This window comes from Euleptes europaea, chromosome 1 (genome assembly GCF_029931775.1).
Source record: "Euleptes europaea isolate rEulEur1 chromosome 1, rEulEur1.hap1, whole genome shotgun sequence".
NCBI classification, from domain to species: Eukaryota; Metazoa; Chordata; class Lepidosauria; order Squamata; family Sphaerodactylidae; genus Euleptes; species Euleptes europaea.
In genome coordinates, this window is record NC_079312.1 from 32,177,046 (window position 1) to 32,203,793 (window position 26,748).

At 43.5% G+C, this 26,748-nt stretch overlaps 1 protein-coding gene across 1 annotated transcript in view; it reads right to left on the bottom strand.

The window, feature by feature from the left end:
- Positions 1–26,748, bottom strand: part of CFAP20DC (CFAP20 domain containing) — a 212,081-nt gene that overhangs the window by 79,374 nt on the left and 105,959 nt on the right. The window contains exons 10-11 of the mRNA XM_056864469.1: positions 17,726–18,048; positions 6,590–6,985 (exon numbers count right to left, since the gene is read on the bottom strand). Coding sequence (XP_056720447.1) covers positions 6,590–6,985; positions 17,726–18,048 — 719 coding nt within the window. The remainder of the gene's footprint in view (positions 1–6,589; positions 6,986–17,725; positions 18,049–26,748) is intronic.

The window sequence follows — 26,748 nt, forward strand, 5'->3', positions numbered from 1 at the left end:
TTTTGGGTTGTGCACAAACTAAACAGTCTTTCACTTAATTTGAAGGAACTAGGTGCGTTTGGTTGCTGCTTGTTGAACTGGATTTCATAGGTGGATAGGGGTACAGACAGATTTTTGGAGCATGGGAGTAGACTTGCTATTGGTATCTTTCAGCTTTGGTTCTGGGAAATATGATTGCTCCCTGCTTTTTCCTATATAGGGCTGGAATTTTGAGGTACAACTTTTTATGGGCACTGAAGCCCTCCAAACAAGGACAATTGTCTCAGAAGTGATGATGCAGAAGCCAGAGAAAATATGATAGTTTGTTTATAGATTTTTAACTGGCTAGCATTCTCAGACAAATTTGCTGAGGAATCAGGTCAGCAGAAACTTGTTGTTCCTCACCTACTTTGTGAACCCAGATGTCCAACTTATGTTACAGGCATCCACTGGGCTGGCCGCTATGCTGCCTCCTCCGGTTGGGGTACTTCTTTGGGCCTGGACCACCAGCTGCACATCAGATGGACTGGTTGCCACAGCATGCTTTGGGAGTCTATTGGACCTACAGTGATGGACAACATCGCATGGTATGGCCCTCCTGATGCCATCATGATTCAACTCGGAGAGAACAACCTGTCTGGCCATGAGGGGATTGACCTCTCACTGTCCATGGTGGCTGACATTTGGGAGCTCCACTCTAGGCTGCCAGGCACCCAACTTTTCTAGTCTCAGCTCCTGGAGCAGCAAGTTTGGCGTAATACTGATGCTCCCACGAGGGTCGACTTTGCCAAGAACAGGGTGCTTATCTTATCTTATTTAAAAATTTGTAGCCCGCCCTCCCCAGCAAGCTGGCTCAGGGTGTGTGCAAGACTGTGGGACGTTTTGTGGAATTGATGGTGTGATGATTGGTCACCCACACATTTCTTTCTGGCAAGATGTGCTGTATGGACCAGACAGCATTCACTTGTCCTGCTGGGGTCAGGACCTGTTGCTTCATGGAATGTGTGACTCTCGTCTTCGTTGGTCGCAGCAGAAGGAGCATTGGTGGGAGCTGGGCAAAGGTGCCCTGCTGTTTGGCAGTTTGGGGCATTGGGCCAGATCAATTTATGGGGAAGATGTGCCTGCGTGCCTACCTTCCCCCTTTTCGGGACCCCTATAAGGGGTCTTTGGGTCGAGTACTACCACGGATACCCAGCTCAGGGGCTGTCGTGTGTATCCATTCCCTGGTACCAGGTAGAGGTGTATGGTTCGCCACTCCAGTCTGCCCCCCAACACTCGAGTTGGGGATAATTTCATCAGCCGACGGTGGTTGCCCGATGCCTGGATCCGTGCCCTATGCTTCACCAATGCTCCATCTGCTGTAATCAATAAAGCTGTGACCTTTTGTTACCCGCTTTCTGTGTAACTGTATTCATTGCCTTCCCCTATTTCCAGTCCAGTGCCAACTCCTGCCCTTAGGACCCCAAACAGGCTGTAGTCAAAGACCAACTGCAACTCTGATACACTCATACATGACAAGAAGATACATGTTTTATCTAGATTCCCCTTGGGTTCTGGGGGCAATCCATCTTCAGGAACAGGGTGGACTGGCTCCTAGAACTAGTGCAATAATACTGAGAATATCGCCCACCTACCTGCTCCTTGATCATTCTTTCCTGAATTGAAAATGCAGTGTGGTTGATGGTTTATGACCATATGCTTTTGGTGATTTTCATATAGGGATTTCCAAAAATGTAATTCAAATTGAAGATCACGTTTATTTTCAAAGGGATTTTTGATGTAAAAACTAATTCTGCATGGCTCCCAAGGTTTTTCTAAATGCAACACTTCAATTGGCAATTAAAAGCTTATCTTGTCTTTCTGTATATCCTCTCCTTATGATAAGAAGCATTTTTATTAAGCTCTTTAACATTTGCTGGATTGACAAAACCTGTTAGAAAAGACACCCCCCCCCCCCAGTTTAGAGATGCACGTAATGACATTTGCATTCTCTTAGGTTCAAATGATTTATTCGGAATTGTTTGAATTTAGTTATACGTGCGGAAAAGTTTAATTACCAGCTATCTTCTTGCTTGCAATATTACCCAGAGGGATGCACTTCTTTCTTAATTAAAAATATTTGAACTTAATAATAGAGAACTCTATTAAAACATGAATAAAACATTGCAAGTGTGCAGGCCCTTAAAGTTTACTAAAGAGTTAGCAAATCAATTTCATTAAGAGTTGCTTGAGTATATTACCAATCATGTACATGAAGGGATTAGTAGAGCCTTCTTCACTCAAAATTCCTCCTCCAAAAGTCCTCTGACATGAAACCCTTTGCGAAAGGTAGTATCTGCAGACTTTTTCTCGTTCTCAGAAAGGAGGAACTTGGAGGAGGGCTTCTAACAGGCTTGCAGACAGCAACTCGCCTGGTTGTCTCCAGGTGAGCAACGAGGGAGGTTTCTATCAATTTAGTTTTCTTTTATATTTGGATTTATTTCTTGCTGCTATTCAATCCTGCCGTTTTTATTGTTAATGTGATTTTATATGGAATTATAATGGGTTTTGCTTTCCCCTTGGGCCGAAAAGACAGCATTAAAGTACAATAGAATAAATACATCAGCAGAGCCATCCACAGCAGAGTTACACCCTTCTAAGCCCACTGACTTTGCTTAGAGTTACACTGTAGTTGGACTGGTTCTTTCTCCTCCCTCTCTTTTTTAAAAAGAAAACAAAACAAAAAAAGTTTTTTAATTTTGTTAATGGGTTTTGGGGTACAGAGATAAAAAGGGGAATTGGGGAAGGGGTTCTTTCTCCCTTTGACCTATCAGCTAAGTGACCTATTGGCTAGCAACTTCTGTGGACTGATCAGCATGCCTGAGTTATGAGGTATCTCCTTACGCAGAATGTGATGCAAAGACCATGGCTGTACCAGTGATCGTGCCTGATAAGGGCCAGATATTACCTATGCCAGTTCTTCCCATAGTTTTTACATACCTCTTACCCTTGCAACATTGCATTCCTAAACTGAGGTCCTCTGAAATCAGAGAATCAAAAACCCATTCCTCCCTTTCAACTAGGGCTGTTGAAAAAAAATTGGTAAAGTTTGGCTTTGGCAAAATTTGGGCCGTGCCGAAGTCCGAACTCCCCCGCTTCGAATCTGCGAACTTCGGCGCGAGATCCGGAGTTCGGGGGAAAATTCGCCCCCCCCGCGGGCCTTCATGGGGCTTCCATGAAGGCGCATGGGGGGGGGGGGAACAGATCTGTTTAAAGGGGCCCCCGCGCGCCTTCATGGAAGCCCCGTGAAGGCGCGCGCGGGGGGGGGCGAACCCCGAATATGCCGAATTTATTCGCCGAACACCCCGAAGTCGGCGAATTTGGCTCCCCCGTTTCCCGCCTTTTTTTGAGTTCAATTCGTCCTGAACTAAAAACCGCCGAATCGGGGGAAATTTGGCTGTTTTTCGGTTCGGGATGAACCGAATCGACAGCCCTACTTTCAACTACACTGGTGAAATTGCGGTCCACACTTCAGTAAACCTTAGGTTTTGCTTGCTTTTAGGCCTCTTAAGATCATAAGAAAGGCCAAGGTCCATCAAGTCCAGCAGTCTGTTCACACAGTGGCCAACCAGGAGTCTCTAGGAAGCCCACAAACAAGATGACTGCAGCAGCACCATCCTGCCTGTGTTCCAAAGCACCCAATACAATAAGCATGCTCCTCTGATCCTGGAGAGGATAGGTATGCATCATGACTAATATCCATTTTTACTAGTAGCCATGAATAACCCTCTCCTCCATGAACATGTCCACTTGCCCCTTAAAGACTTCCAAGTTGGCAGCCATCACATCCTGGGGCAGAGAGTTCCACAATTTAACTATGGCTGTGTCAAGAAATACTTCCTTTTATCTGTTTTGAATCACCCTCCAGCTTCAGCTTGCTTTCAAGATGTGCAACCTTATTTCTCACAACTTCCTAGGACTGCTACCCTGCTCATAGCTTAACAAATACAGCTCTTAAAAGAAGGGTGAATGTCCAAAACCTGCCAGAACACAGAAAACATTTTCCAGTCTCTCAGCCACACTGACTGATGCCCAAACCCCAGACCACTCCATTTGTCCCACTAGATTAATCAATCTGAAATTAACTGACAGCCACTGTCTCTGAATTACTGAACCAGAATAGGAGCTCCACACCACCTATAAAAGTTTTTCAAGAAGTAACACCCACCTTTCAACCACCCTTTAATTTCCTACATAACACCTACAAGTACCAACATAACCTAGAGACTTTTTCAAGTACCTTCTCCTCGAGTATTTTTTATTTAAATTCGTACAGAAGTTGACACTGAAACTTGTCTTCTGATCCTGGAATGCAATTCAGTATGTGGGGTTTTAACACAGGGAGTCCTGAGAACTCTATACCTTAGAGCAGGGGTGTCAAACATAAGGCCCGCGGGCTGGATCCGGCCCCTTGAGAGCTCTTATCCAGCCAGCGAGCCAGCCAAAGCAGCCACCACCACCCCACTCTTGATTTGGCCTGGCAAGGCATGGCCCATCCCGACCAAGAGACATTTATGACATATCCGGCCCTGGTAACAATTGAGTTCGACACCACTGCCTTAGAGACTTCCATGTTGCTCTAAAGTCACATGGGACAGGAGAGGAGGAGATTATTATAGACCTAAAGATGGTGGCACAGAGTGGTAAGCTGCAGTACTGCAGTCCAAGCTCTGACCACGACCTGAGTTCAATCCCGACGGAAGTTGGTTTCAGGTAGCCGGCTCAAGGTTGACTCAACCTTCCATCCTTCCGAGGTCGGTCAAATGAGTACCCAGCTTGCTGGGGGCAAAGGAAAGATGACTGGGGAAGGCCCTGGCAAACCACCCAGTAAACAAAATTCTGCCTAGTAAACGTCAGGATGTGACGTCACCCCATGGGTCAGGAATGACCTGGTGCTTGCATAAGGGACCTTTACCTTTTAAAGGCAGTATTGGCAAGGACAAATCACAAAGCAGAATATTCCTTTGGGGTACCCAGTCATCTAAAACCCTAACAATGCCTGACGCCTTGTCTTGCATTAAGAAATACAACCCACAAGAAATGGATCAGAAAGTCGGGAGGTAACCAAACGGTACGGTCCACGCAACAAAACATTTAACTGCCCAAAAAGTGTCATAAGAATCTGACAGCTCAACGTGGCTACCCCTAGGACATGCATCTATTGTATGACTGTATACATTTTCTAACATATAACTTCAGAGGGGGGGGGAATCTTAACTGATAAGTAAGGTTCAGCAGTGTCATTTTATTTGCAGTGGACTAATTTGTGCTTAAATAACTAACTGTTGCCGTAATGAGAACACGCCAGGGGTCCGGGGAGAGAAAAAAAACGCACATAAGGGAGAGGAGTCAGTTTGATGGACATGAGTACAGTCCCCAAAATAGCCCAGGGGCTTGGGACATGACACCGCCTTACTGTTAGCCTTCAATCATCCCATTTATTATTTTTCTGGATGGCTGCAGCAACCCTATGAAGCACAGAGACTAATGATCTTATGGTTTCGCCTGCAGACTGCTATTGAAAGCCTGTCAATTTTCTTTCTCCGGCATTTCAGAGCTCCAACTTGAACCTGCGTTTGGCAATGTACAGACTTCAAAAGTTTGTCGGCAGGATTATGATCAAACTTGTCCTCTTTCAGCTTGGATATCTGAGCCATCACCATTTAGAACAAAGCTACTAATTCATAACATGGTTTTCAAGGAGACCCATTCTGGCATCAAATGGGAAATTCATGGAATAGAAAAGTACAACTAATTAAAAAAACACACCATAAGAACACCGATGTACTATCTATGCCAGCACAATGCCCTCTGTACATGCTCAAGGCAAGCTGTGGTCCATTGCAAGCAAACTAGCAAGAGGACTGGCATGTATGTAGGTTACCAGCATCTTGTTTTTCATTTCAGTCCTTTCTCTCTCTCCTCCCCTTGTTGTATAGAGAATGAAACAGAAAACACATTTGTAAACTGGTAGATATTTTCCATCAAGGATAATGGGCTATTGAGTATGTTGCCCATTCTATAATATTCCAAAAATAAATAAATACAAACTGTATTTAGCACTACAGGCCACATAAGAAAAAAAGCATGAGTAAGAACCTGTACTAATGTTCATCTATTCATCCTAAGCATGCAGTGGATCAGAAGGTCGTCTGGTCTAACCCCGGTGAAGCTCATCTCATCTATATTGTCCGCATGCTAATTCACAACCCAAGCCACAAACTGCATTACCGAAAGATCACAGCAGAGCAAGCAGCAGCAACTGGCTCAAGCAAGTGAGCCAAGCTATGTACTGAAGAAGGCAGCAAATATCCTCACTGAATTATTAATCCCTTTAATATGGAGGGGAGAAAAACTCCTTCATGACCAAGGCTTGGATCCTAAGCAATGTTAGTGGAGTCACATTAGTGGAAGGCAATCCCATCTTCTATGGACCAGCCTTGCCTTTCCCTGAAACACTTTGGACTGGCCATTATCCCATCCGGTGGCCATACAGACACATACAACCTCCTTTACTCAAACAAGATAACTTGATAACCTTAATATTCCACACACCCTGCAAACCACTTACATGATTTTGCACTTCCAGATTCGAATTGTCACTCGAGATCTCTTTGAGGGACTTTCTACTTATGGAAGTTCTTAACGGACTGCTTGAAATACATGTATCAGATGTTCCTTTGCAGGACTTAGGTATGCTTCTAGTTGGACACAAGCAGGGAGTAGGCAAAAAGCTTCTTTGACCGTCATCTGCCTTTTCGGACATCACCACCAAACTTTCTGTTCTTGGTGGTAAGTCTTCTTCGCTGCTGTGCTTGGAGTACCCTTTATTTGCCCAGTGTTCAGGGCTTGCTGATGTCCTTTTCAGTGGAATTTCTTTAGTAATTACTGGTTCTGACGACCTGGATATGAAGTGTCTTGTCTGAAGAGGCGACGCTTCTTGCACAAATTCATGGTAGCTATCATCCTACGAATTAGAGGAAGAATATTCAATAAAAGGTGACCTTAAGGACCAACTCCCACCCACCAGCACCGTAAATTCTTCAGCCTCTATGAAAATGTTTAAAGTACAGGTTCGCGTGTCTTTCGATTTTGTGAGCCTAACATCAAATCTTCAAAGATTCTGAGCATCTTCATATCTGATCAAATGGAGGCGCAGAGTTAATGGGCATCAAATGTTCCTGGTATCAAGGAGCACACGTTACAGCCAGGATTTGCTTACAAGTTCATTTGTTCTGGGATACAAACCCCTTTTCTGTTGCAGGGTGTTTGTGCTGAAAGATTTCCCCTGAATGTGAAGCATTCTAACAGAGAAGGACAGTGTCTCCTGACAATCATGAACTATTCATTAATTAATAGGTAAGTAACGAGAACAAAAGCACCACAGCAAAGAGCTTTATCTGTTTCCTGAGGCAATTTGTATTCCAGACTCCCAAGTAAGGATGGCACCACTTATCTTTATTTTTTAATCTGAAAAGCAAACATCTGGGAACCAAAGGGGAAGTGGTGGCATTATTTATTTAAAGTCCTCTGTTGCTGTACATCTACATGGCACTTTACAAACAGATTAGTCGTAAATATAGAATACACAGGGGGAAAAGTAAACACTACAGCTTGGAAATATATTGAGACGTTTTGGGTTCCAAGGTTGTCTTTGATCTCCTTTGATCCTAACAAAAAAGAAATGTGAATGGATAATGCTCCCCTTCAACAAAACACTCTTTCAACAAAAGGTTGCTTTCCATCAGTTTCCCAACCTCTCTGTAGTTTAGCCCAGTGATCCCTGCCATGGCACCCATTGATGTATTTTTGGGTGCCCCCTTGCTTGTTGAGTCATTGGGTCCTGAATGGAGAGAAGAAAACAGGAGCTCTGGAGGCTTCCTACCAGCTAAATTACGAAGTGCTGAGGATGTTCCAGGCAGGTATACAACATCTTTGCCCCTTTGGTTTGGTGACTGTGGCTTCTACGGATGCTTTTGGTAGTCACAGGTGAATGTTATATAGTGGGATTTTCACTAAAAAGGCAAGAAGGCATGGTGCTCATAGGAGATTGTATGGCCAAGTCCTATGGCTAGGTAAACTGTAGGAACATTCTTGTCATATAATAATGCTTGGACACAATTGCAGGACCCACAGTCTTAGGTACTTTTGTTCTCAAATTTGGGGGTTGAGGCATTATTCAAGTGATTCGTCTTGACACCCCTGTCCTTGGAAATTGAAACCAAACCGAGACTCTTCACAAAGCAGAGAGCTAATTCCAGCTTTCTTCTTTTGTTCTTGATGCAGGAGGTGCATCAGAAAAGTCCAGGGGGTTTCACCTTTTTGTCCACTCATGGTTGGTAGAATCGGATCTGCTGAGGGTGTTCACAGTGACATTGGCTTGCCCTGCAATATGAATAGCATGTAGAGCAGGGGTGGAGAACATCAGGACTGGGAGCCGTTTAAGGGCCACAAAATCATTTGGTCTGGTCCTTTGTGGGTCCTGGCAGATCTCTAGCTCAGAAGGATCTAAGACTGGTGATCCGCCCCCTCCCTCGGACAGGAATAGCCTCTATTCAAGGCGGATGTGAGTTTGTTTTGCCAAGAAAAGGAACCTTTTCCCCCGCTTGCAGAAGAGTTGTTAGCTATGGAGCTGCTAGGACTGCCCAAGAAACTGTGTTAACTCTTTCCCACCGGGGCCATGGACAAATGTATTCCCTCTGTACTACAAGAGGGCTGGGGGTGGAAGTGGCGACAATGGAGGGGATAAAGGGGGCAGGGCCAGAATGTGTGTGTGTGTGGGAGTTTTTAGCCAGTGTGTCCTCATTTCATCCCTGCAGGAGGAGATAGCAGGAGCCAGCTGAAGAATCCGGCCCTGACCATGCAGAGCAGGAGCAACTCTGGCGTACGGCTGGACGGCTACGCCCTGCTGGTGCAACAGACCATCCTGTGCCACCAGGTGGGCGAGCGCGCCACTGGTTAGATGCCTGCCTGCTTGTCTGTGCCGGGGGGGGGGTCATCTGGGGCAGCTGCATGCTTGGGGCTTGGTCAGCTAATTTAAAGAGAATTAGTACCTCCCCCCATTATTAATGTAAAATTTAGAGGTGGCATTGTCAGTAGCTGTTTGGATAGCTTTTTCCCGAACAAGGCCTCAAAGGAAACCAGGGCATTTTTAACCACACGTAACTCCAACAGATTAATGTGTGGTGTGCGTTCCCAGGGAGACTACCTCCCACTCACAGAGAATGAGAGGCAATGGGCACCCCATCCTGAGAGGAAAGCATCAGTGGTAGGTAACCTAAATATCATGAGGCTGGATGCCAAAGGGTGATCCCTGAAGCAAGTTGACCAACAGTTTCCACTAATTACTCATTGTGTAAAGAACTATTTCCTTTCATCTCTTCTGAAACTATTTCCCAATGATTTAATTGGGTATCCTGACTTGTTATTATTGTTAGGGAAAAAAAACTCCCTCAATCCACTTTGTCTACCCCATGCAAAATTTTATAAACTATCATGTTTCCACGTGGCCATCTTTTTTCTAGACTGAAAACTCTCGGACTTTCCTGAATTTCCTCATAGGAAAAGTGTTCCAACCCCCTAATCATCTTGGTTGCCCTCCTTTGTATTTTCTCCAGTTCTGCTATGTCCTTTTTGAGATACAGCAACCCAAACTGCACACAGGGTTTCAAATGAGGCAGCACCATAGCTTTATGTAAGGGCATTACAAAATTGGCCGTATTATTTCCAACCCCCTTCCTAATAAATCCTAGAATGGAACAATTCCTTTTTCACTGCTGCCACACAAAGGAACAACATTTTAATTGAGCTTCCTATAACAACCCCAAGATCTCTTTCAGTCCCAATCTCAGCCAGTTCAGACCTCATCAGAGACATTTAAATGCAGGATTTTTTGTTCCAGTATGCATCATGCAGTATTACACTAACCCGTGCTAAACTTCATTTGCCGTGTGGTTGCCCATTCACTCAATTGGAGAGATCCTCCTGTAACTCTTCATAATCCATCTTGGTTTTCACCATCCTGAATAATTTGGTATCATCCACAAACTTGGCTACTACACTTCTCAGTTCCAATTCCAAATAATCAATGAACAAATACCGATCCTCATGGGACCCCACCTCTCATTCCCCTCCACTGCAAAAACTGTCCATTTATTCTTACTATCCGATTTCTGCCATCTAACCAACTTCTAACACCTGAGAGGATCATATCCCATGATTGCTAAACTTACTCAGGAGTCTTTGGTAAGGTGCCTTCTCAAAAGCCTTTTGGAAGTCCAAGAATATGATATCTACGGGATTGCCTTTATCCACATACTTGTTAGCAGCCCAGATGTCCCAACGGTGGGGTGAGTCAGTAAAATCTGTAACTTATATTAATACTGACGATACAGAACTAACTGTGTTGGTAGATATAACGAGGTTTAAGGAGTAAATATTTCATATACGATCTCATTTCACTTTCGTTACTGCATGAGTAAAGATCGACTTTCCGGATTTATAAAATCACAAGAACGGCACTGGCTCCAATCATTTTTGGGAGTTAAAGCAGAAAATGCAAACAGAATCTCTCAAACAATACATTCTTAGTATTTGTCATCCTTGAATGACGCCCAACCTGCCGTCTGAAGCAGCCTCCTCACTGCTTTGTATGGGGATGGTGCAGAACTTTAGGATCCCCCCTCCTTGAAAACAATGGAAAATTGAAATGTATGCAATCCTGAATTACTTGTTAAAGGTAATCTTTTTTTAAAAAAAACACACACACACAGTAAATATTTAATAGAATTACTAAACAGTCGTAATCATCCACGTTGGGGTGAACAAAAAGGGCATTCATTTATTTAGATTCATAAATAAATAACAAGATCGTTCTGAGACTCTGGTGCATCTGTAGTGTGAGGGATTTCCATGACTGGCAAGGGGAGAAACCTCTGAGCATGCTGAGAATGTAACAGTTTGCATTATTGGCGCTTAGAAATACCACATAGATCTTAACATTATCACGGAGAACAGACAGAATACATTCTACTGAAGAGGGAAAGTTCAGAAATTAAAAATTTTATTGATGAAAAAAGTTCATTGCACATTTTAAACCCTCGTGTCTTTCCATAACAGGCTTTAAAAACCTCTGAATCTACCCCTCTCTCTGTGACCTTCACATCCCTCTATGAGGGATGCACTTATCATGGAAAATAGTATTTCTTCATTCCTCTCAGTAATTATTTCATTAAGCTCCATACCCACATTATCTGTCGACACACACAACTTTCATTTACTGTTCAGCTTCAAATCGTATGCTGTGAATTAATACTAATATAATTAGGCTAATATAAATTGGCAGATTGCTAAAAAAATATATTTCAATACCACACTTTAACTGACCTCTACCCTGTGTCTTCACACTGTACAGTTACATACATTTCAATTTCTCTATAACTTTGGTGTTTCAAATAATTTCTGCCCCCCAAACTACTCAATCATGCAACAGGGCCAAGAACTTCAATATAGTATGTCTGATTAACTGTAGCATGGCATATGTACACTGAAGAGGCTGATTTCCCCAAGGAGATGGCTCTTCTATTGCTGCACCGCATTCCTTGAAAGAACATGCAGATGGATATTTAGACAATAATTTGTGAATGCAGAAAACTGATGGTTCTTGCCGAGTTGTAATTTCAAAAAAGATCATTCTTGAGAAGTACCTATTTCGGAGCAGATGGGACTTAGTCCTTTTGTATCCAGATCTTTAATGCTGACAAGCCAGAGTTAACCTGCTTCGTAAAGAGAATGTGGCCGTATTCATTTAAACGCGAATGAGAAGAGGGCATGGAGAACTTTGTAGATTAGGCAGCAATGCTCTACACAGCCCCATGAGCTTAAGTCCTAGAGATTTCAATTACATTTATGCAGTAACTACAGCCTAGGAGTGCAGTGAAAATGCAGGCTTTATCAAGCAACTCCCTCTGCCAGCAAAATGTCCATAGAATCATAGAGTTGGAAGGGGCCATACAAGCCATCTAGTCCAACCCCCTGCTCAATGCATGATCAGCCTAGAGCATCCTAGACAAGTGTTTGTCCAGCCTCTGCCAGTGAGGGGGAGCTCACCACCTCCCTAGGTAGCTGATTCCACTGTAGAACAACTCTTACTGTAAAAAAAATTCCCCTATCCAACTGGTACCTCTGCACCTACAATTTAAACCCGTTATTGCGAGTCCTATTCTCTGCTGCCAACAGGAACAGCTCCCTGCCCTCCCCTATGTGGCAGCCCTTCAAATACTTAAAGAGAGCAATCATGTCATATCTGGCTCCTTTGAATTTGAGGATGGGGAACAGGCCAGGGAGAAAAAAAGCTATCCTGATTGCTCAAGACTAGCAAGCAAAGCCTCATCTAAAGTTTTTTTATAGAGATCAGGAAGTATCACCTGATCCTCTCTGGCCTCCTGATATATAGAGGTGTCGTTGGTCAACCTGTACTCTCTACCTAGCTGGGTGGTGATGTATAGGCTAAATGAACCACTCTTATTCTCACCCAAATGTCCTTAAGGTCACCAATTCAAGATCTCCTGCAGGATTGGGTCCTAATAAAAACAAACATTTGGGATGGATCATCACTGCCACTACCACACCTACGTGATAGAATAATCCATTATACTGCTCAATTGCCCTTGTGCTAGTCCAGCAGTTTACATTTGTGCTATTCTGATGGTGGGCTGCCATTATAGGCACATGGATCATGGTGGCACTGTGCAAAGCTGTTACAGAGAACAGCAAGGAAAAACTGGAAGGGGCTCAGGTCTGAAGCAAACCAAAGGATTTTGGCCTGAATTAAGCAATCTAAATCAGCAAATGCTGGTCTGCACTCATTTGATTACACTGCTATTAAAAGTGGCATACACCACACCATGACAGATCTGTTCCCAATGCAGTAGGATGGACCTGTAGTTGTCTGTTTATTAAATATGTAAATGTCTTGGATACAGGCCAGCAGAAGTAGCCGTGAATCTAGTGGAGCCGCCAAAGAGAGATTCAGAGCATTTAGGTCTTCACAACAATATGAAATAGTCATTCTTTTCCAACATGAGATGCTGGGCAGAGACTGGATCAGCACCGAGTCTGACTCCCACAAGCAACACAAGAAGGATAGAGTTATGGAATGACATGGTTCTGTTCCATTCCAGCTGTGCTTTGTTCTCTGGCTACTGTATGAGTCCTCTTCCAATATATTTCCATAACGTTTCATGCATTGTCTATATTCAGTAGTGTTTGGTCCTTTCTTCTGTGGTGCCCAATGAGACTGGGGGGAAATGGGGATGACGTCGAGTGTGCAATTCCACGATCCTGTGATTGCTGGATTAAAGAACACTGAACACTGGTGGTAGCACATTGACCAAAAAAGCAAAACATCCAGAACACTATTGAAAGTTCCACAGAATTCCATAGCTTCCAGTCTTAAAAGCCATCTGTTGGAGGGGGGCAATCAAAATCCAGCATGAAATTAAACAGAAGAGGATGTTGTGATCGTCTGTAGTTCATGTGAGAGTATCACTGTCTGTTGGACCATGATCCTTGAACATACAAGCCCCAAAGTACTAGCCATCCTATGGCTGAGGTGTCTGTGGATAAGCTGTTTATCTTCAGAGGTTGAAAGGACACGTTGGTCATTCTGAGGATGCAGCCTGAGCCAACAAAAAGCCACGCAATTGTAGTGGTTTCGGAGGTCAATGGTGAACAGAAGTGAATGCTTTCAGGAACCACCATCGGAGGAAATGCTTTCTCAGCCCAGTATTAACACCTAAAAGCTTCTGGAACAAAAAAAAGCTGGCTGTTTTGAGCTGCTATAAGATGTGGAATATTATGTGGAATATTATCTTTTCCATTCTTGTATCCCGCAAACTCTTTCCAGCTGGTTCCAAGAGCCTATGAACTTGCTGTCCTTATTTATTGATAGCTATAATCTAATTATTTACTTCACAGTGCTGGCCTTTAAATCTTCTCACTATTACTGTCTGCACTGTGTTACAATTGTTCCTATAATTGTTTCCCATTCTTGTCAAGTCTTCTGAAAAATCTTGTGTCAGCTCCACAGGTTGTTCTTGTTCCTTATTGCCTACTATGCCTTGCCTGACTCATACCCATGTACCATGTAGGATGACTGATTATCCACCAGACTTTGCATCCAATCTCAGATTTGCTTTTACCACTTACTTGGGTCTATAACTCTCTCCACTGTGCAGAAGTCACCTTCCCTGATGAATCCATAAAGTATCTTTTCACAGCTCCAGCTTTTCAGAATTTGTCACAATGTAAGAAGGATTAGCAGTTTCCTACTCCCAAACCAAAAAGACAGATCTGAACACAAATAAAACGTCAAATTGAATGCACAATAAATAATGCAAATTAATCATGCTAATTGCCGTTTTGGAGGGAACATGCTAGCAAGAACGAGCTTGTAAGAAGAAAGGAAGTAAAGCGGGAAGAGGTGGGGGAAAGGAGAAGCAAGGCAAGAGATAAGTAACTCACCAGTGGACAGAAATGCCATCCCATAAACAAGGGAAGGACCAATGAGGGTCATTGTTGAAGCAGACTGTAACTTTATGTCAATGAGAAAGGAAACAAGGAATGCTCCAAGGACAGTGGTAAGTGAACCTATGAATTAGATCTCTCTTGTCTCCTACACCAGGGAGATATGCTGTAGTACAGAGGCAACCAGGAGGTGCTTGAACACTGTTCCAATGGAGGGAACATATAAACATGAATATGGAAGGTATGCAAAGGAGTTGAAGGTGTTACAGAGGTTTATACAGTCCATGAGCTAGCCTACTAGGAGCATGTCTGGGAATCTCCCCATGCCTTGGCAGCAAGACATTGTACAATCCTTAAACTTGTCTTGTCCCTAGTTTAGGTAGCTCCCTGTCCCGGGTGAGTTAAAACTCTGCGCAGACCTCCCCAGCCGACACCCCAGTCCATTTAGTTTCAGTCAGAGCAGGAAGTGGAGCCCTTTGCACAGCAGTGACTAGTGTACAGCATCTGGATTGAAGAATTTTTGCACTCGTTCTCACGCAAGAAGCCTGGTTAGTGCTGGACACTGACCAGGGGAGAAGTGAAAGACCTACACACAGACCCTTACGATCTGAGCTGGTGCACAACTTCTCAGGAAGCTGACGCTTGACTTGCAATGCATTCAGCCATCATCTGAGATGGAGAAATTCATATTCCAAACCAAGTCATTATGACCCTCAGTGACATCACTAGTGTAAATGCATACCCATTCAGACTTACTTTTATGTAGGAAATTAAATGCCAAATGGGAAAGAATGACAAATCTTTACAACAAGTAAACTCTTTGTTATGACACGGTCCTTAATACGGGTTTCCTGCTTTACTTTCAATCAGTGACTGGGATTATTTTTTCAGGAGTATTAACTAATTGTTAATGGGTGGAGAGTCTCAAAACAGACGCCATCTGGTAGCAATGACCAAGATTGTTCAGGGTTCATTATCTCAACTTTAATTGGTTTAACCCTGAAATCTTGAGACCATAATAAAAATAATGAGACCTGAGAGGTCTAAGGTGAAAAAATGAACAAGAGAAAGCTTTTTTCCGCCTCTATTGGTTCTATTTAGGAACCACAATGCAATTTCCTCATGGAAACAGAGAAACATTTAAAAAAAGAAGTTTCATTTTTCTGGCTGTAATGTAACTCTACTATATTTCTAAGGCAATGGAAAGAGATTTAAATGATAAGAAATTTCTTTCATAAATAAAAAGGAAGGCGCTTGGAATGATAATAAAGGCAGAGGCACTTAGCGGTTACTGTAACAACCTGATGCAACGGTTGATTGACACGACAATATTCAAGAATTTTTATAATTACAGCAGCAGCTAATGTTTTCAGTTAAATTATTGGTTGTTACTTAATCGTTTTAGAGCTCAGCATTTTTTTCCAAGTTGTAAGAGATTAAAAAAACCCTAATCACATTCAGGCAGGTGCCACCCATGTTATTTTTAAGGGATGAAAGTTTAGACTAACTAGCTTCTTTTGAAAACTATATCTTTTTGGAGAGCATCCCTGACGAGAAAACAAATCACGAACTCCACACGTTTCTGTGCTGGTCCATTTCATATGTAAAATACAATTCAGACTCAAAATAGCAGGCAAGAATTAGGCGAAATTAGGCACCTCGTTAAAGGTCTAAAACAGGGCCGTGCCAATTGACAAGCAAACAAATGAAAGAGGTGAAACCCAAAGGGGCCGAAATCTTTTATACGTGCAGAGCTGTGGACAGTTTATTCCAAGCCTCTGCTCAATCCACTCTTTTTAAAAGACTCCCGCGGTGTTAATAACTTTTTGTTCTTTGGTATTGCACAAGACTTGCAACCTTTTAAATAGGCAAATACTAGAAGGTCTGAAAAGGGGGTGGCCGTTCAAGGGAGGTGCTCGCCAACAGTCTACAATGCATTTTTTGTATGCATTCACTCACAAAATTAGTACTGAGACATTTGGCAGCTGTATTAAGTAGGCCACCCAGCAGTCCATGTTAGGCACAATCCTTTGTACCGTTTTTATTGGTGTGAGCAAATCCTGGGCACGTTCCTGTTTGAAAAGGCCCAGATAGCAACAATGCTGTGCAGATGCACAAACTTTTAAGCAGCAGTAGATGGAACTTGCTTCCAAGGTTGTTTGGCTGAAGAACGAGTTTTTCTTACTTGTATATTTCTATATGGATTGTCACAGCCCGGATAGCGGCCACTGACTCCAGTGTTATAGTGTCCAGGATGCTGGACTACATGGACCATTGGTCTGATCCAGTAGGCCTGTTCTTATGTAAAAAGGAAGAACTATTACTCCAGAAGAGTTTATTTTTATATGCAGATCTCCTCTATCTTTTAAGGAGAATCAAACCAGCTTATAGTCTCCTTCCCCTCCCCTCCCCACAGCAGACACCATGTAAGGTAGGAGAGGCTGAGAGAGCTCGAACAGAACTGTGACCAACCCAAGGTCATCCAGCTGGCTTCATGTGCAGGAGTGAGGAAACCATCCCGGTTCACCAGATCAGATTCCGCTGCTCATGTAGAGGAGTGGGGAATCAAACCCAGTTCTTCAGATCAGAGTCCACCGCTCTTAACCACTACGCCACGCTGGCTCTCTCCAGCTGTCATTCCTGCAGGGCCTAACCACAGCAAGTTCTGATGGGCATCAACCTGAGCAACCAGACCTACCTAAGGCCAGTGACTCCTCTTACTGAAATAAATCCTCAGTATATCAACTGCCCTTTGCTTAAATTCTTCTCTCGTGACGAACGGCAGCTGGTGCCTCTCATCTCTACAGCGGTAGTGTTCAAAGCTCTGCTTTGTGACCCGCCCACTCTAACTCTTCTTACCTGCCCCATACCCACCACCTCTCACCCAAGGCCTTCATTAAATATTTCTACCTTAACACAGATGGTGTGAAAGTGACATGTCCATTTCCGACAATGCAAGTGTAAAGAGTAAGTCTGACTATACTCTGAGGAGCGGACTGTTATCCACCTACACAAGCTGCCCCGTGAGACCGGAACGCGGCTCCAGTGCCACAGAACCCCCCCTCCCACCCCAATCTTGCAGGGAAATGGTAGAAGGACGCGCCAATGAGCAGCGGGGTATTCTACAGCTGCAATGGCCGCCTTCGTAATGGCCGCCTTCGTGACAACGGTGGCGACTTACCTCTTTGCTGCTCTCGCTCCCGTAAAAGTCGTCTTCCATTTGGGCTCCTCGCCAGGTGCTGCTGCTGCTCTCTTCTTTTAAGTCCACAGAAAAGCTACAGCTTTCAGACGACAGGTTCAAGGGCTTCCCGTGAGGCGCTGATCTCGGCTTTGAGGAAAAGGTGAAAATGTCCTCGGGTCGGTCTTCTGATGTTTGCTGGCTTTCGTCTGCTTGGTCATCACTCAGGGCTGAGGTTAAAAAGCCACAAGATGCTTCAGAAGCCACTAGTGACTGATTGCCGGAATCCAGTTGAGAACTCCCCTTGTTAGGAAATATCCATTCATCTGCAACTAAGAAAAGTTCAATACAGTCAGGATGATAACCTTTTCCCCAATCAAACATATTAACGAAATATCAAGTGCTGCAAAAAGAATGTGAGGAGACTGTCAAAAGCGCCAAATAAACCACCCTTTTAGTAGTCAAAAAGGGCAAGAGTCCAGTAGCATCTTAAAGACTAACAAAAATATTTTCTGGTAGGGTATGAGCTTTCGTGAGCCACAGCTCACTTCTTCAGATATCTGGTATCTGAAGAAGTGAGCTGTGGCTCACGAAAGCTCATACCCTACCAGAAAATATTTTTGTTAGTCTTTAAGGTGCTACTGGACTCTTGCCCTTTTTGACTACTGCAAACAGACTAACACGGCTACCCACTGTGAATCACCCATTTAGTGTTATCAAGATATATTAGGATTCGTGTATCTATGTAGAAAGAATCCACTCAATAGAAGTCTTTTTCTATATACACCAAGGTACATATTATATACTTATATTAAGATATACACTATATCAGGATAGAGTACATCTATGGGTAGTCTTGTCTGGAGAAATGACACACAAATGAAAATAAATAGAATCATAGAATCATAGAGTTGGAAGGGACCACCAGGGCCATCAAGTCCAACCCCCTGCACAATGCAGGAAATTCACAACTACCTCCCCACTCCACACCCCTAGTGACCAGAAGATGGCCAAGATGCCCTCCCTCTCATCATCTGCCTAAGGTCACAGAATCAGCATTGCTGACAGATGGCCATCTAACCTCTTCTTAAAAACCTCCAGGGAAGGAGAGCTTACCACCTCCCGAGGAAGTCTGTTTCACTGAGGAACCATTCTGTTAGAAAATTCTTCCTAATGTCTAGACGGAAACTCTTTTGATTTAATTTCAACCTGTTGGTTCTGGTCCGACCAAATAGCTACCTTATGCCAGCTCAGACTGGCTGCCTGAGATCTTTTAAAATGGGGATTCCTGGGAATGATTGTGGGATCTTCTGTATGCAAGCCATGTGTTTTGCCGCTGACCTATTCCATCTCTCCCCCAGCCCCCAGTAATGTCTCTGTTCTAGCCTGTCTTCAGGATTGCAAATTTTTCACCTTCTCTCCTGAAACATTCCTGGCTAAATTATATTAGTAGGGTTGTTAACCACTTAAATTTGACCAACTTAACAAAGTGGCTGATTAAAATACATAAACTTTTCAGTACAGATGATATTCTAGGGGAATGTTAAGTACAACTTCCCTTTCATAGCCTGTTAATTTGGTTATCCTCTAGCCCTACAGAGCTATGATTTAAAATAATATAAGAACATATTTTTTCACTAGCATAATGATCACCATTGTGTTGGTAAAGCGGGCTTGATAAGATTACTTGCATATTGTGAGGACCCTGAGGGAAAGGTGAAGAGTATCTACCCTACTTTATGGATAGAAAGGCATTGAATCCTCTGAGTTTTTCATTGGTGTTGTGAGGTGGATTATTTTACTTGACATTGTGCTTTTTATGGACCTTACAATTGTAAAGCACCATCAACTGTTTGGGGGAGAAATGAGGGAGATACATTTTTCATAAGTAAGCAGCCCTTGCCAGTGAGGGCCATTAGGAAGAATTGTAGGCATTAGGAAGAATTTTCTATCAGTTAGAGCGGTTCCTCAGTGGAACAGGTTTCCTCGGGAGGTGGTGAGCTCTCCTTCCCTGGAGTTTTTTAAGCAGAGGCTAGATGTCCATCTGTCAGCAATGCTGATTCTATTACCTTAGACAGATCATGAGACCTTAGGAAGATCATGGCCATCTTCTGGGCATGGAGTAGGGGTCATTGGGTGTGTGTGGGGGAAGTAGTTGTGAATTTCCTGCATTGTGCAGGGGGTTGGACTAGATGACCCTGGTGGTCCCTTCCAACCCTATGATTCTATGATTCCTAGTGTCAGGGGGTAGGATGAGAGGGCTTTGTGCTCACTGCAACATTGTGTCAAAAATGCACATTTTTATTTCCTCCTAAGAATAAACAGTAGCCATTTGCTTATATAACACACTCAGACATACCAAGGGGGTGAGGGTTAAGTTTATTACTAGCCCTGATGACTCCCAATAACCAAAAAGAATCAAGCCTCCTCCTATCTGCCTAGCTCTGACTCGTCATCAGCACAGCCCCATAATATATTGTTTCTTGGTCAGGCTGGAATGGAATGTGATGGGGAACGTGGGTGAATTTCAATGAATGAGATTTCTCACTACATCACTACGAAGTCTTCAAAGAGGACTTTAATTCTCAAAACATGTCAGCTTCTGCTTCCAGTCCCCCCTGTCTGATTTATATTTGAATCTCCAAACTACAGCTCTGCACCGAAAAAGGCGCAACATGAAAAAATGCACGAATATATCCCGTTTCATCAGGTTCCCTGGTGAGCAGGCAGCGCTAATCTTCTTGTTTTAAAACAAACATAAAGCCACTGAAATGGATTTAAAGATTGACTGTGCCAGATAAACACGGAAGGGGCTTACATTTTTTTTTCACCCTTGCAATGTTAAATTATACTTTACTGTTCGAAATTACATTAGGAAAAAAAGTGTCATTGTGATTGATTAAAGGGGATCTCAAATAATACCTAGGGAAAAGGAGAACTGTTCAAGTATGCATCACTCCCTTATCTTCATTAGATGTAGCATCGTGTGGCTTGGCCGCTAGAGCTTGGAACTCCCTAGCTCCATAAACCAATATTACCACCAGCAACATACACATAGAAAAGAAGTCTCAGCAATAAAGCGCTAAAGCAGAGACTGGATTGTAAGAGCAACATGGGTGTATGAGCAACTGGCTGAGAGCACATATTCAGCCAGTGCTTCGCCAACTGCACTGGCTCCAGGTAGAGCACTGGATCAGGTTCAAGGTGTTGGTTTTAACCTTTAAAGCCCTTAGCAGTCTGGGACCACTGTATCTGCAGGACTATCTCTCCCAGTATGCCCCTCCCCACCCCCCGGACAGTGCTACGCTTGGCTAATACCAACTTACTGGTTGTCCCTGCCTGAGAAGTATCTGGCTGTCCTCAACCAGGGCCAGGGCTTTTTTGGCCCTGGTGCTACTCTCTCTCTCTCTCTCTGAGACCAGGGCCCTGCGGGACTTGATGCAGTTCTGCAGGGCCTGCAAGACCAAGATTATAACATGGAGTTAAGTGTTTCTGCATGTTACGACGGTAAGTTCAAAGCTGACATGTTTTTAGTGGAAGCTATTGTAGGCCGGGCCTATGGTTGAGGGCAACAATGGTTTTCATCATAGCTGGCCTCCCTGCCTTTTCCCCTTTGCTGCTCATTCTATCAGATCTTCCAAATAGGGGACCATGACTGCTTTCCCAGGCCAGCTGCGGCCCTGTGTGCTGGTAAATAAGAGCCACTTGACTTTAAATTAGGGACTGCGGTTTTAGCCTGGGATTAACTTCTGTATATTTTATTGCTTTTTGTGGTTTTTATCTTATGTAAGCCGCCCTGAGCCTGGCTTTCGCTGGGAGAGAGGGCAGGATACAAATCTATAAATAAACAAATAAATAAATAAATGACACATAGCCTGCCCTTAATGGTAAGGGGTGAAAAAGCTAAAAAGGATTAAATTGTCAGGAAAGAACTACATGTCACAGGAAATATGATGGCTGCCACTAAAAACATGTCAGCTCTGAACTTACCCTCGTAACATGCGGATACACTAAATTCCATGTTATAATCTGGAGCATCTGTAACATCTGTAGTGAGATAAGAATCCAATACCCCTATTCAGCCCCAGAGGGTCCATTGTTCTGAATCTGTGAATGAACCAAGTAACCTCCCCTTGAGGCTTCTCTGTTTGAGGACTGCCTCTCTTAGGTCAGCAATGGAATGTCCTGGAAGATTAAAATGTTCTTCCACTGTTTTTTTTAGTGTGTGTGTGTAAAGTACCGTCAAGTCACAGCCGACCCATTTTGGGGGGTTTTCATGCCAAGAGACTAACAGAGGTGGTTTGCCAGTGCCTTCCTCTGCACAGCAACCCTGGTATTCCTTGGTTGTCTCCCATCCGAATACTAACCAGGGCTGACCCTGCTTAGCTTCTGAGATCTGATGAGATCAGGCTAGCCTGGGCCCTCCAGGTCAGGTTTTTTACTGTGATTTTTTATGTCAGATTTTTGCCCATTTATTCTTTTGCATAGGGACTGACCTGTTTGTTCGATGTAGGAATGGAAGGGAATTATTGACACTTGATGGCATATATAACATTGAAAGATGAACAAAAGAATGAACCCGAGAGGGTACAGCTGCTGTCGTTAGGTCCAGTGATTGTGTTGTCAGAGTGACTGTGGGGACAAGATTCTTATCTCACAACAGAAACTAATTTTCTACCCCTAAGCATTTCTCTCCTGCTCTAATCAAGCTGATTACATTTTGCATTGTACCTCTGCATCCCGGCTCCTTTCTTTGCAACACCCCTGCCACCTTCAGACTGGGATATAAGGACTCAGGAATCTCCATTCCTACTTGTATCAGCACTCGAGTCTAGCTTTTCTATATCTCCTGTAATGTCCACCTTTACCATCTAAAATTTAAAATTTACTCATGCAGGATCAATGAGTCTTCCCCCCCCCCTCTCTCTCTCATCATATTTAAATCCCACACTTCCCCCATAGAAGCTCAGGGCGGTATATATAATTCTCTGTGAAATGCATTTGCAAAACACATTTGATATCTGATAGTGATAACTCAGGGTTTTTTTCAATGCTGTTGAATGGTCATCTCATAGAATCATAGTGTTGGAAGGGACCACCAGGGTCATCTAGTCCAACCCACTGCACAATGCAGGAAATTAACAACTACCTCCCCCCACATCCCCAGTGACCCCAACCCTCCCCCCGCCATGCAGGATCCCACAATCATGTGCCCATCTCATATGGACACAGCAGGGTTGAGAATTTGCTCTTTTCCATGTACACCCACTCCCCTCTTGTACACTTAGCAACATACAGTCTCTTCTATCCAACATCAAGAACAGCAAATGGGTAGGAAAGAAGGGATTATGTTAGCTCCCTTTTTAGGTAGGTACTTTGGCAGAAGCAGACATACTCTATGGTATTACAAAGTGGAAGAAGAAGATAGCATAGAAACCTGTGGAATTATATTTCACACCTATTACACAATTCAACATTTCCTGTGACCTGTAGCCAATGTAGCATTGATACCTGTTTACAAGTAAATGAGACGAGTATTTAGACCAAACTAAATCCTATTATCTCTCAACCACAAATTATACTGGAATTCTTGCATTTAAAAAAAAATCAAATGTTTCCATTGTTATGAATAATTTGGTGTATCTTCTTAGGAAAAATATGTAAATTACTGTGTAATCACAGTATTGCAGCAAACAAGATAAATACAAGAATGATCACCTAAATGTCTAATTAGTTTCTCTGCACAGTCAGATTTATACTGGAGCCTCTAATTGCAGCCTAACATTTTAATGAAGGTTTCAACATGGTATAAATAAGACTAACAAACGATAAACAATATTCATTCATTCTATTTCTTCCCTTGCCCCAAAACAATTTCCTCTTTGTAATGGTATTGCACACCTGCTAGGGGAAGATATGTTTATGGGCTCTCTGCCACATACCTGAGGAATTTCAGTTCAAAATTGGGAACGACCTAACACAAGGCAGTAAGGATCATCTTTGCATTATCGGTCAATCCAAGATGAAAATCCTAACTAAAGCAAATAGTGTCTGGCATAGCCCGGAATGGATTAAAAGAGACCGTGAGGTTCTGGGTAAAATGTGAAGGACATGGGAGCATAGATTGCGATTTCGTCACTTATTCCTTTCAAAGGCCATGGCTTAGGAGAGCCAGTGTGGTATAGTGGTTAAGAGGGGTGGACTCTAATCTGGAGAACCAGGTTTGATTTCCCGCTCTTCCACATGCAGCCTGCTAGGAGATCATGGGCCACTCACAGTTCTCTCAGAACTCTCTCAGCCTCACCTACCTAACAAGGGGCCTATTGTGGAGGGAAGGGAAGGTGATTGTAAGCTGCTTTGAGACACCTTTCGGTAGAGAAAAGTGGGGTATAAAAACCAACTCTTCTTCTTCTAGGAAAAGAGAGAAGAATACTGGAAATAAATGACTAACTACGCAGACGGTGTCGTCAGGAAAGGTTTGGTTTGTTGGACCATGGCCTATGCTTCCAAGATGAAGCTCTTCTTTCGGGAAATAGTTTACACCTCACGAGGGCAGGAATTTTTTTTTTTGGCAAGGACCTTGCAAACCTGATAATGAGGGCTTTAAACTAAATCTTGTGGAGGAGGGAGTCAAAATCCAAAAGCTAGTATGATGCCAATTACTGGAGATAATACTAAAGATGTGTGGGGAGGGGAACATCACTTTTCAGGTAAGAACAGAAATGAAGCACTCAAGAGTACATAAATCATGGATTCTGATGTCTACACTAATGCATAGAGTATGGGAAACAAACACGAGGAACTTGAAGTCTTAATACAGGAAGTGGACAGACCTAAAAGGCATTACTGAAACTTGGTGGGATGAGACTCACAATTGGAATATCAGGATTGAGTGGTACAACTTGTTTAAAAGGAATAGACAAATGAGGAAGAGGGAGGAGTAGCATTAAATGTCAAGCATGTATACACTTGTGAAAGAGCCTTGGCTACTTACCGTGAAGGCTTCTTCTGCTCAGAGGGATAAAGGGCATCTTTATGATGGGTGTTTCCTTTTCCTCTTAGCTCGGGAGGCAGGATTTAATATTTAAATTTTTTCCTGGCTTCTCAGGGTAAACGCCCCCTATTGCCAGTTCTAAAACTTTCCAAGCCTTAGAATATTAGTAGGAAGAAAACTAAGAAATATGTTAAACTTTACGAAATTGTAATTTGAACTACACACACTGTGAACTTCAACAATAACCTTGAAATATAATTATAACTGAACAATTGATGGACGTCTGGGAGGGCAAGATGCCCTTCGTCCCTCTGAGCAGAAGAAGCCTTCACAGTAAGTAGCCAAGGCTCTTTCTCGGCTCAGAGGGACAAAGGGCATCTTTATGATGGGACATATAAGAGCAGTCCCCGCCCTGGGAGGGTTAGACGTCCTGTAATATGCTCTGTAGCACTCTTCTTCCGAAAGCGGCGTCGGATGAAGAGTAGAGGTTTAATTTGTAGTGTCTAACAAATGTAGACACAGACGACCAAGTGGCCGCCTTGCAAATTTCTTCTATAGAAGCTTGTCTATCAAAGGCAGCGAAAGTGGCTGCACTTCGGACTGAATGGGCCGTTATCCCTCCAGGAATGGGTAGTTTGCTTTCCTTGTATGCTGTCTTTATGCATAAAGAAATGGTGCGGCTAATTGATGCCCTTGACATGGGCTTACCCTTTTTTGGTTGAGAGATGTTGATAAAAAGTGATTCAGATTTTCTGATGCTTTCTGTTCTGGTCATGTATATGTGAAGTGCTCTACGAGCGTCTAACAAATGCCAAGTCTTCTCTAACGGTGTCTTAGGGTTAGGGCAGAATGATGGAAGGATTATGTCTTGTTCCCTGTGGAACTTTGTATTACACTTGGGAATGAAGGAGTGGTCGTGGCGTAGGACTACCTTGTCCTTGTGAAAGGTAATGAGACCTGGTCGTATCGAGAGGGCTCCTATTTCAGATACCCTGCGCGCTGTGGTTACTGCTGTCAGAAATAGGACTTTCATTCTTAACCACTTTAACCCAACCTGTGTGAGCGGTTCGAATGGAGGCTTCGTAAATGCGGTGAGAACCGTATGTAGGCTCCAAGTGGGAAACCTGTGTCTTGTAGGAGGTGCGGTTATAGATAAACCCCTAAGGAATGATTTTATGTGAGGATGCCTGGTTATTCTGTAGCCTGCTACTCGTGGCGCTATTGTGGCTATTGAAGCTAGCTGCCTTTTTAAGGTGGCCGTGGCTAGACCGATCCTGTGCCCTTCCTGTAAGAAGGAAAGGATGCCAAATGTTCGTGGTTTGAGTGGGTTGATGTTTTTGCGTCTGCACCATCTGGTGAATGCCTTCCATGTTGAGTTATAGACTCTCTGTGTTGAAGGTCTGTGAGCGGCCTGGATGGTATTAATTATATCCTCTGTGTACCCTAATCTATGCAACCTGTCCCTTTCAATTCCCATACAGTCATTTTGTACCATCCTGGATCTGGATGACAAACTGGGCCCTGAGTTAGGAGGTCTGGTCTGATGGGTAGTTTCCAGATGTTGTTGTTTGACATCTGAATTAAGGTGGAAAACCATGGACGTCTGGGCCAGTACGGTGCCACGAACAATACATGTGCCTTCAGTGCCCTTATCCTCCTTAGTACTCTTGGTATGAGTGGAAGGGGTGGAAATGCATATAGCATCCCCTTGGGCCAGGGAGCCGTTAGAGCGTCCGTTTGTTCCGCTCCTATCTGTATGTACCTGGAGTAGTAACGGGGAAGTTGATGATTCGTAGTGTTTGCAAATAGGTCCACTACTGGTGTTCCGAATTTTTGTGTGATGCAGTGGAAGATGCCTGGATGAAGAGACCATTCTGCCTCGCTGATCGTCTCCCTGCTGAGCCAATCTGCCTGTACATTGATTGTTCCTTTTATGTGTTCTGCGCGTAGTGACGCTAGATTGGACTCTACCCACCTGAGTATCGGAAGTACTTCCCTGTGTAGTGTTAACGATCTGGACCCCCCTTGTTTG